The sequence below is a fragment of the Sceloporus undulatus genome, chromosome 8 (genome assembly GCF_019175285.1).
Source record: "Sceloporus undulatus isolate JIND9_A2432 ecotype Alabama chromosome 8, SceUnd_v1.1, whole genome shotgun sequence".
In the NCBI taxonomy this organism is placed as follows: domain Eukaryota; kingdom Metazoa; phylum Chordata; class Lepidosauria; order Squamata; family Phrynosomatidae; genus Sceloporus; species Sceloporus undulatus.
Window position 1 is genome coordinate 34868072 of NC_056529.1, and position 20619 is coordinate 34888690.

Consider the following 20619-nt stretch of genomic DNA (forward strand, 5'->3'; position numbering starts at 1 on the left):
CGCGGGGTGTCCTTGGGGCTTGAAGCCCCAAGGACACCCCTTTTCAGGCTGTAGGGAAGCGGCGTTTTGCCGCTTCCCTGCAGCCTGAAAAGCGGCGGATCGGGGCCTCAGCGGCTGCCGTTCTGGCAGCTGAGGCCCCGATACACCGGGGAAAGGAGCGGGTACAGACCGCCCCAAATGGGCGGTCTGTAACCCGCCCTTAAATGTATAATTTTAGGCCCTAGTTTTTTTGAGGGGGGGGGGGGTTCGCCATATTCTATTACACAGTGTGTAATTTCATACATCTCTAACTTTCCTGCACCTTTAATCACTCTGATTGAGTTGAATCTACTCTGAATTTTCAGTGGCATAGGTTTTTTAAAAGCATGGGTATTTTAAACAAAATATAATGAGCAGCTGATAAATTAGTATGCCAGAATCATATGATATACTATGTACTCAAAAGGAAGTCCCTGACAGGAATGAACTTTCAATATTGTTCACAATTAAATCAGCTTTCAGTATAGAAGGAATAAGGCTAAGTATCACTCACTAAAAATATCTATTATAAAATGTTTAATAAAGTTGACCAGCAGCAAATACAGCCAATGAATGCAAAAGCAATTGCTCCCCCTGCCGATGGCTAACATGTTAACACTTCATTGAACTGCTTTTCTAGCTGAGACTGTCATGTAATTTATAACATTCAAAAATATTATTTCTACCACATCTTCAGTAAACCACCAACCACCACTACATATTATTTTTAATTGTTCTGACAATGCTAGCAGAGTACTGTAGATTTTACAGCTTTTTGTCAAGCCACACAATCAACCTCAGCCCACACCAATATTTACTAGAGATATTAATGATGCAAATTTGGACACAATGATCTAAATCTGATGGCTAGTCCAAGCTACAGAAGACACACTCAATCAGTGGGGACATAATAAACATAAGTCAATATTTATGCACATTCCATTGATCCAGTAATTAGGGCCAGCTACTGAATTAAGATCTAGATATTTAAGATTTGATCTTTCCCAAATGTTTATGGCAGTTTAGGTAGCTGAAATACCAAAATTATAACTCCTACATCAGAATAAGACACTGAAAGTGTGTAAGAAAATCCAAATAACAGTGCTTTCACCTAAAATATCTGGTTAATCCTATCCACCAAAAACACCAGAGCAAACTGATCAAATATCACTACACATTTGAAAGGATGTTTGACAAAACAAAGCAAAGACACCAACACTATTTGGTGCCTGTGTTAAATCAATACTGTATAAGCGAAATAGTGTTCCAATGGTATCTGGTAGTTTATGACATACAGTATATATACACAATGACAAGAAACTGGTCTGAACTCATTAATGACTTCAACTTCTATATTAGTCTACCCCAGCCTGGTGCCTTCTAAATGATCTGTACTATAACTACCAAAGCTCCTGACCATTGGCCATGCTGGCTGGGTTGCTGAAAGATGAAATTCAAAAAAATCATTACGGTGTAAGATTGCTGGAGGGTTGGCCTGGTCTATGAAGATTATAGAAGGATAGTAAATATGATCAAAGTTGGCCAAAGCTCATCTAAACAGAGCACTTGCATAAATCAAACCTAGAAAAACTCAAATCTTCAGTATCTGATTCAATACATACTTACCAACAGTCATTGATTCTGGCACTTTGGTTGATGGCAATACATTGTTAACAATGTTCTCTTGGGCTGGATCTCTAACATCTACTCTGCTTTTAAAAAGAAAAAAAAGGGAAACAATATAGGCAAAAAAATCCCTCCATGAATAAAAACAATAATAGCAAGAATCAATTTCAATGTAATCGGCCTCTTTATGGTGCCACTACCTACCCACTACCCCCAAAAGTCCTACAATCACACACTCTCCTGTGCTCTGTCAGTTTCTTTCAGCACTGTTTTCTTCATGCATTCCACCTGCAAATAATTTTATGATATCACATTTTCAACACAGTTTCAACTTCTGGTTTGCAAGCAAACTCTTGCTTATGCAAACTACTAAAGGGGGAACTGTTAAGGCTTTGCATGTGCTAACTCAGAAACAAAATGCTTGCATCTCTGCTGAATTCTGTATTTTGGCCCATGGAAGTTTCTTCCAAAAGAACAAGCTGACACTGTGAAAGTTACAGTTGCATGTTGCTCTCTACAACACCATTGGACTGGAGAATTGGTGACTTATCAAGGACTGGGCAATGGTTGTTTACCTTAAAGTAGGCTATACATAACTTACTGATGCCTCGGCTATAGTCAAAACTTATTATCAATTGAGATTAGCACACAGGGTCTTACCGTCTGCCAATCACCAAGGAAACATTGGGGAAGCGCGCATGTATGAACACCTGGCACACTTCCCCAGTGTGATGGAATCGTCAGCTCCCTCTAGTGTCCTGGAATCATTCAGGGAGAGTGACTTTCCTATTAACTCGAAGTTTCTGTTAAGAAGAAAGCCACTCTCCCTGAAAGAGTGAAATCGAAGGCTTTCATGGCCGGCATCCATAGTTTTTTGTGGGTTTTTCAGGCTATGTACCATGTTCTAGAAGAGTTCATTTCTGACGTTTGCCAGCATCTGTGGCTGGCATCTTCAGAGAGATGCCAGCCACAGATGCTGGCAAAACGTCAGGAATAAACTCTTCTAGAACATGGCCACAGAGCCCAAAAAAAAACACACAAAAAAACTCCTCTTCAAAGTGGAATCTTCATGGAATTTTTCCAGCATGTAGATTCAGCAGTAGTGATTTGGCAACCTCGTCTTTCAGAGCAGGAACCAGAAATTCATTTTTCTCTCTCTAAATAATGGTGAGACTTCTCACTTCAAATTTCTCAGTATGGCAACTAAAATGTTTTTTTTCTCCTTAGCGTATTCCTTTAAATTTGTAAGCATTTCACAACTGGAAGATCCTATTGTTTTTGTAGATAGGAATTTCTGCTGATGTATCAGTTCTATAATTTAGCTACCTCTACGTACTGCTGGGTCCTTTGTTTTCCAGTCGTGAGTCATTCTGTACATATAACACAGAGGGATTTGGGGATTTAGAAAAATGGTGTCTGAACCCATAGCCAACCACTCTATCAAAACCAAATTTATCTGGGTGACCCTGGAGCACAGAACACAAATTTCACCAGCAAACAACAGATACTTGACAGATAGTAAGACCTCCAAAAATCTATACCTGCTTTTTGGAGCATGCCATCCAGGCAGGACAGGAAATGCTACATTCAAAGCCCTCACCTACTGTTTAACAGAACCTGCAGTTACATAGCACTTGGCAGAATAGAAGGGACAAGACCACTTGACTGCTCCAAGAAAAAAAGAGGGGGGACAGGGACTGCTGGACTACTGTGACTCAAAGGGAGCCCATCAAATTATGCATTCAAAAAGATGCCTCCAAACGTTCCTGCATGGAGCTTCTGGGGGCACCTTGAATGGGATCCTTTACATAGTCTCAGATGACAGATTTTTAATACATCTCTATAGTCTGGTACTTTAACTTCCAGTCCCTGCCACCCAAGTCTTCCATTACAATCCCATATTGCATTTCTCAGAAGCAAGTCATCACTATGCCCCCCTACCAAATAATTATCAAATAACGCCCAAATGTTTCCACTTTCAGCAGTCTGTTTTGAGTGCTGTTTACTTGCAGCTGGCCTACAGAAACCAAGATGCCTCACTGGTCTCTAGAGAGCACTAAAATGTATGACCGTGTGACTAGAAAGGACATTTTGGATCATAACAAAGCTTATTCCCCCAACAGAGAATTTTCCTGCATGCTAAAAAGGGCCATTATTGAGTATGTGGCAGTTCCCTTCTATGGGGCGGTTGCCAATCATAGGGATGTTATGAGGCTGGCCCTAGTCATAAAAACAATAAACAGTGTCAACAATGCAACCTTTTCAGCTCTATCACAAGAGATAGGCAAAATCAGGTAGGTCAGCTTTTGCTTGGCTCAGGTGCAAACAGCCAACAACAGAATGGGCAAGTAAACGAGGCAGGGAATCAAAGGATGGAAGGGGTCAACATGCAAGCATAAACTGTCAATCCATGGTTTGCACTTTCATTTCAATTGAACTGTAAGCTGAAGATAAACTGAAAGGTATGTAGATTTATTTTTAAATGTAATCAATTGATTGTATACCTGTAATGCAGGTCAGCATTTCTCTGAGCCACTTCTTCTGAAAAATCAGCACATTCATGTTCACCATCATTCTGCACACTGTCTAAAATGACATATAAGATCAATTTATTAGTATAAATATGACATGACATAGTTCTACCTCATATCCCTCAGTTTTTCAGACACTGGTTCACATTGTGTTTTGTTTGCAGTTTTGTTAACTTTGCACTTCAGAATTCAGTAGCATGAGGATGTCCAGGCAGAGTGTAATATCGCACAAAATGAAATATTGTCATCAAGAGACCTAGCCAGTCTTCAAGTTGAATGTGTGCATAATTTCAATATTTTTTATATTATCATTTTTTATCATCAAAATTAATGACTTAATAAAATTATGTTTTGAAAGTGTCACAAGACTTGTCTCTCCTTTTTATATTGAAAGTCAGTGACAGGGCTATTTCTTTGACAGTCACATCTAATGGAGTGGGTTACAGTCCAGGAAAAGTTCATAGAATCTCTGCCAACTCTTATGATTCTATGATCCTAATCCAAATCATTCTCGGAAGCACCATCTGCAGAGCCAGTTGTTCACCTCTGCCATTTTCCTCCCCATTCTTGGACAATGCCCTTTAACTGGGAGAAGATGCGATAACAAGCGGTGCATCCATCTCTTTCAGCTTCCTACCCAGAGCCTCACAATCCTTTCTGATATTCTGAAGGCTATGTCTTGCAGTATCATTGATTCCCACATGGACCAAAAGGAAGGAGTAACAGTCAATAGGCTTGACAAGGTTTGTCTTACGTGTTATAAAACAAAGTCTACATTGTGGCAATATCTTTATGATGCCAATCAAAAGGTGCAAAACACATTATTGCTTGGTTTTAGAGATCACAGATTTCTAATGGGGGTATATTTGGTCTTTATTTTTATGTTTTTTAAACTATCTTAACTTGTGTGGTTTTAACAGAATAATTGTTTAATATATTTTAACACTTGTATTAATAGCTGTCAGTTGCACGTTGTTTTAAAGGTTTAAGCACCTTGAACCATCCTGTGTAGGGTTCAGAAAAGCTGGCTAATAAATAAATAAGATATATCCTGCAAACCCAAAATCTGTGCTATATAAAGCACCTTGAGCTATTTGACAGAAGGGTAGGATTTTTAATGATATTCAAACACATATTAGTCTCCCATAAAATGCACAGAAAATTAACATGGCGAGGGAGGAAACCAAGCAAGCAAGGACTTTTGTGTATCCACAGGAATGACCATTTCAAAAATAACTAAACTCATCACCCACTGGTTTCAATTCAGCACACTACCACTGTTTGAATATTCAGTACATTCGATCACAAAAATATTGGGCATTATCTATAATTGCTCACCAGTGTGGGAGAAAGAGCTTATGGTAGTAAAGGGAAACAATTCATCAGAATCATCATTCAGGATCTTAAGAGGAGTCCAAGCACAAACCAGAGAACTGCTCGTCACGACCTCAGATGATCTAAATCAGGAGTTTGAAAAGAGGTGAATAAGGTCAGAGTTTCGTTGTAACATTATTTATTACGGCATACAGCCAGTACAAAGCAAGAATACAATAATGACCAAATATCCATATAGACATGATACAATCATGATGTCCATACAAATCAACGAGAAATCTAAAATGGAATAAAACTCTCTATCGTGTGCCAAATTACAGGGGAATTTAAAGGAATTATAGAAATATTACAAAAGGGTTTCTTTTGCATAGTCATTTTAAGTGTCAATAGCAAGAAAATAATAAAAATTATAAAAAGGTACATCCCATCCATATACATGTAGACGGCATCGTCAAACAATTTATAAAAACAGATAAAATTTCATACAAGTCACATCATATCTACATTAATAATGGCACCTATAGTTAATTTTACAAGATTTAACGTATTTGTTTCAAATATCTTATACGGAGAGTAATAGCAGCTGCAAGAATTTAGCAACTCTGCTGGTTACGTATTTGTTGCAGTCTGCTAAAAGATATTCGACATAGAATTTATTCTCTCTTCCAGGTAGTTGTTTAATGTTAGGAGTTATATAAAAAGCACGGGTCTCTATATAAAGGGGGCAATAGCGAAGGACGTGACTGACTGATTTGACTTCCTCAAGGCCACAAGGACAAAACCAACAATGGTAAGGTACTTTTTTGTATCTTCCTTCCAGAACCGCAGATGGAAGAATATTTAACCTTGCCAGCATGAAGGCCCTTCTTTGCTTAGGGATGGTCAGATATTCCAAGTCATTAATTATTCCAAGTACCTGGCACATTTACTAATTTCCCCAGGTGCCCCAATAGCAAAATGTAGTAATGATTGGCTTCTATGAGTTTGCAAGCCAATATCTTTGATTCGCTGGATAATGGTAATTTTTGCCTTATTGTAACCTAACGAGGATATAAGTGACAATGATAGCCCAATGGAGGACAGCTTTGTGGCTAGGGATTTCCTACAGGCAGAAATAAAAAGGTCTGTTAAAATTAATGGAGCCAAACCAACCGGTATGAAAAGCAATTTTAGCCAAAGGTTGAATTTGCGTATCCAGGTGCGTGCCTCAGTTGAAAGTAAGCCAACTCCTAAATGGAGCATTTGGCACACAGTTTGGGATACCAAGGATAGATCTTAGAAATTTGGTTTGAACAACCTCAAAAGGAGCAAGATTATTAAAGGAGCAGATCTCTGAGCCATACAAGAGTGGTATAGAAATGTAAACGCTATTGCTGTTTTAAATTTGTTAGACTGTTTTTATTGCATGCTTCTCTGAGTGCTAGACAAAGAGTGGGATATAAATACTTCAATATATTAATGGCACTACAAAACTACTGCCTGAGGCAGATGTATCACTCTTGCTAACTGTATGGCTGGCCCAGCACATCTGACAAACCTGCACCAAAAACTCTTCAGCTCCATTATTCCTATTCCTTAATAAAAGAACACTAATGGGAACACTTCAAGAACTGCAAACACTGAAGTTCCATTCATGACACTTTTTGGAATAATACTCACTTCCCACAAGATTCTGTCACACTGTGTGTTCCTGACATTTCACCATAGGTCTCATCGTTTTCTTCCACATCTTCATCATCTATACTTTTAACATCCAATTTTGGGAAGGTACATTCTCCATTTAGGTGTACAGAGTCATTTTTCAGCAAAGCCATTCTCTGGTCTCCATTCAGGTTCATTACCAAGTCTACAGAAGGAGAAGCCATGTAGGCCAAAGATCTGTCTGAGTTTTGTTCTGAGTTTTCACCTGTAACTGCTACCCTTAATACATTCCCTATATGTTGTTCATCTTCCTCATCAAACAAAATGATATTTGTGATTTTCTTCTTCTTCTTTATTCGCTCTTTCCTGTATTTCAATTCTGGAAAAGAGTAAATTGAAGATTTCAACATCACGTTTCTAAGAATATGCACACTTTTACATTTTAATGACCTTATTCTCATTTTTCCAGAACAAGGCAGTTTATAAACTGGGGAGAAAAAACAAATAACATTGTTGGTAGCATTCAATATAGTTAAACATATGTTTGTCTTATTTCCAGAATCAAAATCATATGATCTACTTGAGACAACATACCAACCTACAGTTTGTGCTGGTTGCTCTGCAGAACTCCCAGCCTGGTTTGAATTTGTCAACATATACGCGAGACAAAAATCTACTTTTTTGTTTTTGTTTTCCAGAAACAGAACAAAAGACAGAGGGGAAAAAACACAAGAAAAAGCTACTAGAACCACTAGCAAACATGCCCCCTGCAAATAAAAACCCTGAATAGATGCAACTGATCCAAATGTATCCCAAACTTATTAACTATTTCAAGATTAATGCATACTATTTTCTAGTCACTTGGCAATATTACATTATCAATCATTTTACAGGCATATTGACAAAAAATTTCATGCCATTCTCATATCAATTTTGAGCACTCCCTCTAACAAAAGGTAACAGAAAGACAAAACACGGTGCAACAAGTTACTGTAATGAGCAACAACAACAAATAGCTTCTCTCAAACATCTCTAATGAGTAACTGGACTGAATTTATAAATTAATATAATTTCTTTGAAAATCACTATAAATAATTTATTTTATATAATACAATTTAAATGGGAAATACAATGGCATACACAATCCTATCTTTACTATTTAATTATATATCTTTACATTTCAGGATCTTGTCTAATCCCCTCATAGCTACCTTTCCACGTCCTAGTCGTCTTCTGATTTCTTGACAGCAGTCTCCATTCTAATTAATGACTGAGCCCAAGTATGGAAAAATCTGTTTATATTATATATTTATTCATAAATTACTTTAAATTATTGCAAGACTGTTACAAATAAAGACATTTCACAAGCCTCCTGTACCAAAAGGGAGCAATCTCTTTGCTCCCAATATCTAGCTGCAGTAATGGCCACATGCTGCGTAGTGGGAATAATAATAATGATGATGATGATGATGTGGATTAATGTTTATATATTATTACCTCTAATATGCATCATTTCTTTATTTTGTAAAACTGAAATATTCAGTCAATGAATTAGTAACTTGCGCTGTAGATGAACAAAGAGGGTCTATCTATAAAAATTCATGGCTATCAGAATGTGAGGCAAATTTGAAGAAATTTGGCCTGGACCCTATAATTTTCAAATCTGGTGATATACAGCATAGTAAGAAACTCATCAAAGAAAGGATGCCAGAGCATTATGCTCTGCGGGATATTAATGTCATAAGAGCTTCAAAGTTCTCTTCTAGTTTCCCTTTTCTAAAAGTATGTTTTGGAGAGGAAAAATATTTATCAGAAATAACTCAACCTCTTCTTCGTAGGGCTTTTATAGCCCTACAATTCCAGACAATGAAAAACAACTACATTGAAGGGAAATATAAAAAGATTCCCAAGGAGCAGCGTATTTGCATTTGTGGAAGTGGAGATATTAAAGATATTATTAATACACTATATGCTACATTGTAAGATATATAAAACCCCAAGAGATAAGTTTCCGAAGAGAAGTTTAAAACTTGTACAGTAGCTAACCAAAATGACTTGGAGAAAATCACTTACTTGTTAGCTAATACAACTAAGTTTGTCGTGTTCAACACTGCTAGATTTGCTGTGAAAGCAGCTAAACTTAGATTAGACTTTGAGGATAAAGGCCAGCAAGGGAATCTGCAGATTATATTAATTTGAACAGAGTATGGAAAAATGTGATGTTTTTGTATGACATATTTTTGTAATATTAGTGTAAACATATTGCTCTAGATGTTAGAGCTCATTGACGGTGGAAGTTTTAAAGGGTTTTAATTGTTTTTGTAATTTGATGGCTATAACCTGTATTTGGTTGTCATGAATAAACTGTATACACAAGCAATACGTTTAAATGCTGTCATCTATGTAGTACTCACCACCACTAACACTCTTTGACAGAATTGGCAAGGGGTCAGCATCTTGCTCAGATTTCATTAAAATGGAAACTGGAGAGGATGCTGTGATCTCCTTGAAGAGACTGCTAACCCCTTGGGTAGATTCCTTCAATAAAGAGGTAACATTCTGTGTAGATTCCTTAAGAAGGTCGGAAACTGTGGGTGGGCACTTGCTTTGCCCATTCAAATCCTTGTTATCAATGTTGATTGCAAATAGAATAGAATTCAATCCTTAAGAGAAACCAAATGAAATAAAATAAAAACCCATTATCTAGCACAACTGAGAGAAACTTTATGAATAGTAATATCCATACAAGGAATCTAGGAAGATGACACACCATGATAGTTGGTTCATTTATTCCTGTACAGGTTGAGTATCTCTTATCCAAAAAATCCAAAACGCAAAATGCTCCAAAATCCAAAACTTTTTTCATAGGTTGCCAATATAGTGACACCTTTGCTTTCTGATGGTTCAGTGTACACAAACTTTGTTTTATACTATGTGTGTAAGTTGTAGATAAAATATAAATGAAGTTCGTGTTTAGACTTGGTTCCCATCACAAGGATATCTCATTATGTAAATGCAAATATTCCAAAATGCAAAAAACTCACCAAAATCTGAACGCCTTCCATCCCAAACATTTTGCATATAGGAGGCTCAACCTCAACCTAGATAGAAACTAGATTTCTACTTTGTTTTTTACTGGAACACTAGTATATACCCAGTGGATGTTAAATGGGTACAAAAGAGGGGAGGAAGCAGGAGGATTTATATGAGGAATCAGGGTTTGTAAAAATTATTCTGAAGTACAGATCCCAGAATTTCCCAGCTAGCATGACCACTGACTATATTGACTAGGGAGATTCTGAGAGCTGTAGTACAGAAAAGTTTATTTTCCAAACTCTGCTATTTATTATATAACAGATTGATGGTACATGATATGTTCAAACAAGGAATTTGTGATCAGCACCAGAACCAAGTTCACAAGTCCTTTTACGCGTCTATCTATGCTTGTTTCTTCCCAAGCATCCTTTTCAATTTACAGACAAAAGGTTTTTAATTATTGCTATGGGTAGAAACTGGAAGTCAAGAACTATTGTTCTGTAACAGGTCACATACTTGAAGTAGTTTCTGCCCACCTGAGATTACTCTCTGGTAGAAGAACTCAATGGTCACAGGTGGAGACTGTGCTACCTGGTCTTTTCAACTAGAGATGCCAAGGTTTGAACCTGCAATATGTAAAGCTCTCATTTCCCCAATTCTGAAAAAACCTTCTCTTGACCCCTCCTCTTTGTCTAGCTATCGTCCCATTTCTCTTCTTCCCTTTCTTTCTAAAGTTTTGGAATGGGTTGTTTATTCTCGCTGTCTTGAGTTTCTTGAAGCCAACTCCATCCTTGATCCCTTTCAGTCTGGTTTCTGCCCAAGGCATTCCACAGAGACAGCTCTCACTAAGATCTCAAATGACCTTTTACGGGCCAAGGCTAATGGCTTTTACTCTGTTCTCATCCTTCTTGATTTGTCTGCAGCCTTTGACACCGTTGATCACTTTCTCCTAATTGACATACTCTCTGACCTTGGGTTCTCAGACTCTGTTCTTGACTGGTTTAGATCTTACTTGTCTGGCAGATCTTTTGCAGTAGTTGCAAGTGGTCAGACTTCTTCTCCTGTTCCCTTATCTGTTGGAGTTCCCCAGGGCTCTGTTCTGGGTCCCCTTCTGTTTTCTGTCTACACACTGCTCTTAGGAAAACTCATTAGCTCTTTTGGTTTTTTCCTACCATCTGTATGCCGATGACACCCAGTTGTATCTTTCCGCCCCTGACCTTTCTCCAAGGCTTGAACAGCAAGTCTCATCTTGCCTCACAGCTGTCTCGCAGTGGATGCGCCATCGGCGTTTGAAGCTCAACATGTCCAAGACGGAGCTTCTTGTCTTTCCTCCTAAGTCCACCCTTCAACACTCCTTTTCTGTCTCTGTGGACAACATTTCTATTCAACCAGTCCTGCAAGCCCGCAGTCTTGGTTTTATCTTTGATTCTTCTCTGTCGTGTATCCCTCAGATCCAGACCACAGCCAAGGCTTGTAGATTCTTTTTGTACAATATTGCTAAAATCCGACCTTATCTTTCCGCCTCTACTGCCAAGATCCTGGTCCATGCCCTAGTGATCTCACGACTTGATTACTGTAACATCCTTCTGGCAGGGCTTCCTCTTTCTCACCTCCGTCCTTTAATTTCTGTCCAGCATTCAGCTGCACGCATTATCACATCCGCCCACCACTCTGACCATATCTCTCCTGTGTTGGCATCCCTTCACTGGCTCCCCCTCCCTTTCCGCATTAAGTAAAAGCTCCTGCTGTCGACATTTAAAGCCCTCCATGGACTGGCCCCTCCTTACTTATCAGACCTTATTTCTCCCCACTTTCCCACTAGGGCTCTCCGTTCTGGTAGTCAAGGTCTGCTGTCCCAGCCCAGGATTTCCTCTGCCCCATCTCGGATTCGCCCCTTTTCACTCGCTGCCCCTCACTCCTGGAACCTTCTTCCCCCACGAGCAAAAGCCATCTCTTCTTTAACCAGCTTCAAAACGGAGTTGAAGACCATCCTGTTCAGAGAAGCCTTCCCAGGCATTGCATAATTGTCGCTTACTATTTGATGTTCTTTTGGTGCCTGTTTTATTGAATCATTTCCTATATTGCTATGTATTTTATATGTATTATCCTACTAGAAAGGCCCCTTCCCCACCACCACTCCCTTTGTGTCGTGTCTTTTTAGATTGTAAGCCTGAGGGCAGGGAACCGTCCAATTAAAAAGATTGTATGTACAGCGCTGTGTAAATTTACAGCGCTTTATAAATAAAGGTTAATAATAATAATAATAATAATAATAATAATAATAATAAAGCATTCACACTAACACTAAGCTGTGGCATCTAGAATATTCTTTCCAACAGCTGCCTCTTTCAAAGTTACTCACTATCAAAGAACACTGATTATGCTTACCAGCTGCCATAGTGGGAATCATACTAGAGCGTTCTTCATCCATCATGAAGGACCAGTCTTCATAGAAGACACTAGATATCAAAGGTAGAACAAAAGGTAAACAAATCCACATATAGAAAAGGAGCTTGGTTTCTCATTGGGAATGTTGGAACTGTTAATTTACTTTTCGACATACAGACTGGTATATCTGGAGCCCGCGGCACCCAAATTAATTAAGTAATGTGAAAGAAAGACATTTTTACCTCTTTCTCTCCTTTTCTTTCAGAACTCAGAAGCTGAAGCCCTTCCTATACAGTAGCTAGCACAAAGCAAGCCAGGACACATGACCGACAGAAAGACTAGATCTTTGTTCAGGGAAGGAACTGCAACTGAGGTAGGTATGCAGAAAATGAAAGATTCACTATCTGGTATCTCTAGCTAAAAGGATCTGATAATGGGTGAAGCTTTTCACCAAGTCTAATAAATCAGAGTTTATTGGCCCACATCATTATGTCCAAGCCTAAGTGTCCACCAGCATAGTGAAGACTGGCAGGGAATGTTCATCAGACAGTATTTATTTTATTTATTTATTTCCAGGATTTATATCCCACTTTTCTCCCACAATGGGATTCAAGGTGGATTACAATATATTTAAAAAGGAGCTAAAACATTCATTACAAAAGTTAAAAAATAATTAAATACTACTAACATTAAAACATAGATTAAAAACAGTATGCCGTATATACTCGACTATAAATTGCCCCAAAATGAGCTCCATGGGTCATACCAAAATCTCCAATGTTGGCCCCACAATGTACCCTCCACATATACATGATGTCAACTTGTATTCAAGTATATACAGTAGTTAAAAACAATAAAAATATTTAAACATTAAAACAGCACACCACATTACTCAAATATAATCTACCCACCAAAAGCCTGCCTAAATAGAAACAGAGGAGAAAAGGGGACTGACTTGACCTCCCATGGTAGGGAGTTCCACAGTCTGGGAATAGCCACGGAGAAGGCTCTCTCCGGAGTCCTCACCAACTGAGCTTGCGAAGGTGGTGGGATTGAGAGAAAGACCTCTCCTGCCAATCTTAACTATCCGGCTGGCTTGTATAGGGAGATACAGTCCTTCAGATAGTCTGGACCCAAGTCATTGAGGGCTTTAAAGGTCAAAACCAGCATCTTGAATTCTGCCCAGAAACGGACTGGTAGCCAGTGTAGCTGTTTCAGCAGGAGAGTGACATGATCCCTATAACCAGCCCCAGTCAATAGCCTGGCTGCAGAATTTGGAACCCGTTGAAGTTTCCAAACTATTTCCAAAAGGCATGTTAGTCGAAATGGGATGTAACCAAGGCATGTGTCACTTTAGCCAGATCTGACTTCTCAAGGAATGGGCGCAGCTGGCGCACTAGTTTTAACTGTGCAAATGCACTCCTGGCCACAGCCAAAACCTGGTAATTTAGGCTCAGATGTTAAATAACATGGGGAACAGAACAGAACAGAACCCTAAGGGGCCCCACAGGACAATGGCCAGGGGTCAAACAGAAGTCTCTCAATATTACCTTCAGAGTTCGCCCCTCCAAGAGGAACTGAAGCCCCTGTAAGCCCCCAAGTCCCATCCCAGAGAGGTGACCCAGAAGGATACCATGGATGATGGTAAAAAAAGCTGCTGAGAGATGCAGCAGGGCCAATAGCAACACACTCCCCCTGTCCAGCTCTCAGCATATGTCATCCACCAAGGCAACCAAAGCTGTCCCCATAGCCAGGTCTGAAATGGATCTAGATAATCCATTTCATCCAAGAACACCAGGACCTGGGAGGCCACCACATGTTCCAACACCTTGCCCAGAAAGGGGATATTTGAGATTGGCTGATAGTTCTCCAATCCAGTGGGATCTAGGGAAGATTTTTTCAGTAGTAGCCTCAGCACAGCTTCATTTACACAAGCTGGGAACCTGCCTTGCTGTAGTGAGGCATTCACTACTTCCCTTACCTAGTCAGCCAGTCCCTCCCTTGCTACTTTCAACAGCCAAGATGGGCCTGGGTCCAGTATGCATGTGGTGGCTCTCACCTCTCCAAAGATTCTGTCCACATCCTCAGGTTGCATGAATTGAAACATATCCAATAACACTGAACAAGCAGGTGCCAAGGTTACATCCCCCAGACCTGTATCAACTACAGCATCCAAGTCAGAGTGCATCTGAACGATTTTATCCACAAAGTGCTGTGCAAACTCTTCACAGTGGGTGACTGAGTGGTTCATATACTGCTCTTGTGGGGCGGAATGCAGAATGCCCCTAACCACTCGAAACAGATCCACTGGACGACACTGTGCGGATGCCAAAAGCCAATAATAGATTGAGCCTGATATTATCCAAGATCATATAATGCATATCTTGGGCGCGTTACAGAGTGCTGAAAAGCAGTGCTCTGCCTGCGCCGTCATTAGCTGCGCCGAGAAGCCCCAGCGGCCAAACCGCAAGGCTTCCCAGCGCAGCTAAAAAGAGGCTCCAAAATGGCACTTCTTCTTGCGTTGCGGAAATGATGAGACGAGGAGCCAATGGCACACTCGACATGTCATTTTTGCGACGCTACGTGCGGATGCTAAGCGTCCGGCACGTAAAAATGGCCACGCCCATGTGTATAGGGAGCAGCCATTTTTACACCCCCGTCACGTGCTAGGGGTGAGGCCGGTATGGACACTAGGTCCTCGGCCAACCCCTAGCATGTGACAGGGGCGCCGCAAAGGCCCGTGCGGAACGGGCCTTAGTATGTTTTTTTTTTTTACTGTAGTTTCCTGTCCACTTAAAAAGCTGGTGATGCAGAATATAAGGCAGGGGTGAGAAAATGATTTGGGGTGCCAAACCAGACAGAACCAACTTTGCTCTTTCTTCATCTTCCCTGGCAGGGATAGTAATTGAGGTTCTCAGCCAACATTTATAAAATGGGAAGGTCAAGCAAGGTGCAAAGTTGGGTCATGTTACTGGCAGTTCCATGAAAAATGTGCTGGAGGTACATGTAGGGGAATCCTACTGTAATTTCCAATCTCTGATCAAAGACAGAAACATATTCCCCAATATTAAATGGAGAGAAGGGGTGAAGAAAGGACAGGTGGACAGGGAATCTCTAGTAGATTACATTCTAGAGTAGATGTTCACCTTGTGTGCCATATAAGACCTCCCACATGCAACAATGATGCATTTCAGACTCAAAAGGTAGATTCAAATACCTACTCAAGGACACAAGCCCCATAAACTATTTTCCATATGAAAATCTTATATTAAGCCATTAATAACTACATCATCACCTCAACTTGCCATCAGTAAAACATCATGGGGGCATTAGTATAAAATTGTTCTATATCCAGTGCATTACAAGCGGTTTATTAAAGTAAAATTTAAAAGCACTGCATAAATTGTAAAGAAGGCTATAGTTCTCCAGATTCCTCAAAGACAGAAATGATGAACAAGCACTTTGCAATTTAAAATTCCAAATGAGTTTCATAGTTTCAGCTCACATTTAATTCATACCATAATTAGAAACTTTGGCCCATTACAGCAGTTTCAAATGTCTCATTAGGCAGCCTCCACCCACACAAGTTTACCCACCAGGAAAACATTAAAATGGAAGTTACCTAAGCTGATTTTTATCTGCAAGCAGCATATGAAAGTATCTTTCTAAGGAATGTTCATTTAGTGCACAGCGTAACCAGGCACGACCTCTGCCAACATCTGTTGTGATATTCTTCAAGGAGTAGAAGCGTTGTAGCTCATGTTTATTAAGAACTTCTTTCACGTAGTACCAGAAAATAGCCTCTGAAAAAAGTATACATTTACAACCATATTTAAGAATTTTCAAAAAATCCAAGGAGAGCTCAGATCAAGAAATACTGCCACTATCAGGACAATAGCCTAGTCATGAAATCTATGCAGGCTGTTTTCTTCCATGGCTAGAACACTTATGCCTAGGACAAAACAAAGCATCAGCAATGCAATAAACTTAAGTGTTCCTTTCCTCCTACCCTTCAGCTGTAGCTGGAATGGAAACATTTACTTAAACCACAGTTTGCAGTAACATCTAAAAAGGGAAACTGGATTAAGAGCTCTCCACAAACCCGAATTAAAAAACACAACCTGATACTGGTTTGAAGGTAGCCCTTGATTAAGAGAATGAGACCTGCTGCCTTCTATTATCCTTCACCACTGGCCATCCCAACTGGAGCTAAAATCTCATGAAAACTTAAGTTTTCTCAGAGTTTTTGGCAGATTCCAACAGTCCAAGTGAACCCAGTGGAAATTTTTGAGAACTGGAAATTTTATTTTGCAATGGAGCACTGGAAGTTCTAAACTGTTGGTTTTAGACCCTAAAGAAACATTCACTAGACTAAGGTTAGCTAGGCTAGTGCTGTGGATGTCCTAAATAGCCCTTTCATTACAACATGAATGGAAATCATGAAACCCTTCAAATGATGTTAATTATGTTGCAGCGGCTCTAGGCAGTATGCCAATAGAGAGGAATGCAGGGAATTGCTGTTCAACATTTGGAGAGTCCAATAATATCTGAAGAGCCACTCCTGCTTTAAACCACAGTTGCCTAGTTTGGAAAGCAAAAGGATGAAGTGGTGAATGTCTCCCTGCAGCGAGGTTTCCATCCTGCTTAAAGGAGGCTGTGGTGAAGCCATTACTGAAAAAAGCATCCCTGGCTCCCATCATTCTGAATAACTATCAGCCAGTTGCTAATATTCTATTCTTGGACAAGGTTCTGGAGTGTATGGTGGCTTTCCAGCTCCAGGGATTTCTGGATGAGATTAATTATCTAGATCTATTTCAATCTTGCTTCAGGCCTGGTTATGGGATAGCTTTGGTCACTTTCGTGAATGATCTACAGGAAACTGGACAGAGGGAGTATGTCCCTGTTGGACCTCTCAACACCTTTTGATACCATTCACCATGGTATCCTTCTGGGACACCTCTCTGAGATGGGTCTTGGGGACACTGTTATGCAGTGGTTCCAGTGTTTTTTGGAAAAGTAAATTCAAAAGGTGGTGCTGGGGGACTCTTGTTAGACTCCATGGCTACTGGCCTGTGGGGTCTCACAGGAATCTGTTCTGCCCTCCATGCTGTTTAACAGCTACGTGAAACCGCTAGGAGAGGTCACCTGGAGTTTTGATATTTGGTGTCACCAGTATGCTGATCATACCTAACTCTATCTCTCCTTTCAGTCAGTTCCAAGGAAGCTGCCTCAGTACTCGATCTGTTGTCAGTAATGCACTGGATGAGGGCAAATGAATTAAAACTTAATCTAGACAAGATAAAGGTGCTCCTGGTCAGCTGAAAAGCAGATCAGGGAATAGGCATTTTGCCTGTGTTAGATAGGGTTACACTGGATGGGCTTATAATCAGATACTGGTCTGAAAGTAACCCCCGATGAAGAGAGGGAAACCTGCAGCCTTTCAGATGTGTTCAGGCTACTGCTCCCATTATCCTTCACCACTGACCATCCCAGCTGGAGCTAAAATCTCATTAACCCCAACCCCAACCCCAAAATCTTAGGCTCACATCTTGGGTGTTCTCCTGGATTCAGCTCTGAGCCAGGATGCTCAGGTTTCAGCAGTGACCAGGAGTGCATTTACACAATTAAAGCTAGTGAACCAGTTGTGCCCATTCCTTGGGATATCAGATCTGGCTGCAATGACACATACCTTGATTACATCCCATTTGGACTACTGTAATGCATTCTATGTGGGGCTGCCTTTGGAAACTGGAAACTTAAGCAGGGTTCAAAATGTGGCAGCCAGAATGCTGACAGGTCTTAGCTGTAATTTCTTTAAACATAATATAGATCTAAACAGTTATCTCTTCCAGCAGACAGTAAATAATTTGGGGACATTTTGCAGACTTCATTACAACACTAGATTCAATCCAGCTGTGAAACATCCCTCCTCTCCTGAAAACCTGATGAACCTTACCGTCTCCTTAGAATTGCTAATGCTTGAATTTTTAAAATAGGGATAATGTGTGATGTTGACAGATTGCCATTCCCAGCATCCTCCACCACTGCCTCTGATGGCTAGGGAAGGCAAGAGTTGCTGTTCAGTAATATGTGAAGAACTACTGTTGGCCATCCAACAGTAGACATTTGAACGAAAGATAACTACATCTAGAGTTTATCCACAGAAAGAGATCAACCTCTCAGAGAATAGTACCTGCAATTTATACATGTATTTTTTACTTGATTGTAAACATTTACATATTAAGTCTACTAATGGAAGACAAAGGTATCAATCTCAGCACTGATAAATTCCTTAGAATATTGGAATACAGCTGCTCCTTCATACAAATATTATGCACAATAGAACAAGGCTACCTCTGTGGGTGAGCATCTTTATCACCAGGCACTCCTAAGCCCATATGAAGCTTCTTCTATCCTCTCATTCTGGAAGAAAGAACCTGAAACCAGGACTGTGTCATCAGCCACCAAATACCTGAAGTGAATGATCTGTCCAACTTCACTCACTCCAGCCCTTCTGGAGGGTCTGGCTATATGTTGCTGGACTACAAACCCCATCGTCCTTAGTCACTGGTAGCAGGGACTAGCACTGAATGTGCTGTAGTCCAACAACATTTGGAGGGCTGCCTGTTCTACCCTCCTGGCATACATGTAACAATTCAGATTTATCTACTTATTTTTATTTTAAGCATGAATGAGGGGCGAAACAGACGGCCAATTTGGGGCAGCTTGGAACCACCCCTTTTAGGCTGGATTGGGGCCATGGCAAACAGATCTGAGGCCCCAATCCAGTCAGCTTCCACCCCAAATAGGAGCAGAAAAAATCTGCCCCATTTGGGGCAGAAAAAAAGCCACTCCTTTGCCTCTAGAGCTGGTTTTCACCAGCTCTAGGGCAAATGGCATCTGAACACCATGTCCTCAAGCTAGACAAAAGCGGTTGGCATGTAACTGCCGGCGCAGCTTCGGTCTGGCTTGGGGGCTTGGAACAGCTAAACGCCACATACCCCAAGCCAATGTAGAGCCAGACTTTCTGGGCTGTCTGTTTTGGCCCTAAGCTCTCTTTACGGGCACACTTTTGTATGATGATTTTCTTTTTAAAAAAGCAAGCAACATAATGCCAATAAAATACATTCATATTAGAACAAATTCAAAATGATAAATAGAATATATTGTTAAAAATGATGGGCAAGGGCAAGGGGAGAGAAACTAACTATAATGGATTTGTTTTAGAGTTAGTCATTCTACTCAGACTCATTGAAATCAATGAGACTCACATTAAATATTATATATGAGTCATAGATTTCAAGTATGACAAAGGGGCAAAACAGACTGGGAGTAAGCACTGGCTTGGGTGTGGTGTGAGGGCATGATGTTTAGATGATGCACACCCTGACGCCGCCCTCAAGCTGATGGGCAGTGCTGTGGCACTCTAGTGGTGTGGCATTTAGATGCTGCACGCCGCCAAAGGGCCACAAGGCTGTGGCGGTGGCTTAAAGGGCATCCTTTTGCCAGCTCAAAAAGGAGAGGCATTTTGACACCTCTCTTTGAGCCAGCAAATAGCCGGTTTGGGGCTGCGGCATGCGGTTGCCGCGGCCCCAATGCGGTGTTCAAAGGGGCAGCATGAAGCCTCTCCTTCAGAGCTGTCTGTACTGGCCCAAAGTCTAAATCCAACTCATTATAATTCTTTCTACTTTCAGTATCATTACTGAAATTGCCAGCTGTTTACACACAAGACCATTTTAAAAACATTTTCCAAAAAAGACAGTGAAGAAAGCAGAGCCTTAATTACCCATTTCAGTTTTACTGGAGAAGCCTGCTGCCTGTTTGATTGCTGCTGCAGTTAAGGCTAATCCCCGGGTCCTCTTCAAACCATGCTGAAGCACAGATTCAAACTGAGCACAGAGGCAAGTAACCCTGCAATTCAATATAAATGCAATGAGAAATGTAGCACACAAAGAGGAAGAAGCTAAGGGCTAGATTTTATATGTAAAATATACCAATCAGCTGTAACTGGTGCCAAACTGTATTCATTTCCCAGTTTAATGTG

At 40.3% G+C, this 20619-nt stretch overlaps 1 protein-coding gene across 2 annotated transcripts; it reads right to left on the bottom strand.

Annotated features, from left to right (window-relative positions):
• Positions 1-1506: 1506 nt before the first annotated feature.
• LOC121914691 (sorting nexin-29-like) lies at positions 1507-20488 on the bottom strand. Of its 2 annotated transcripts, XM_042438312.1 has the most exons (8): positions 20362-20482; positions 16198-16378; positions 12576-12646; positions 9566-9814; positions 7170-7530; positions 5514-5632; positions 4149-4230; positions 1520-1727 (listed from the first exon to the last, which is right to left on the bottom strand). In XM_042438312.1, the coding sequence occupies exons 1-8, from the start codon at positions 20363-20365 to the stop codon at positions 1610-1612; spliced, it is 1185 nt and encodes a 394-aa protein (XP_042294246.1). In that variant the 5' UTR covers positions 20366-20482; the 3' UTR covers positions 1520-1609. The 2 variants fall into 2 exon arrangements, with proteins under 2 accessions (XP_042294247.1, XP_042294246.1); XM_042438313.1 differs by lacking the exon at positions 16198-16378 and having other exon boundaries at positions 1507-1730; positions 20362-20488.
• Positions 20489-20619: the final 131 nt, after the last annotated feature.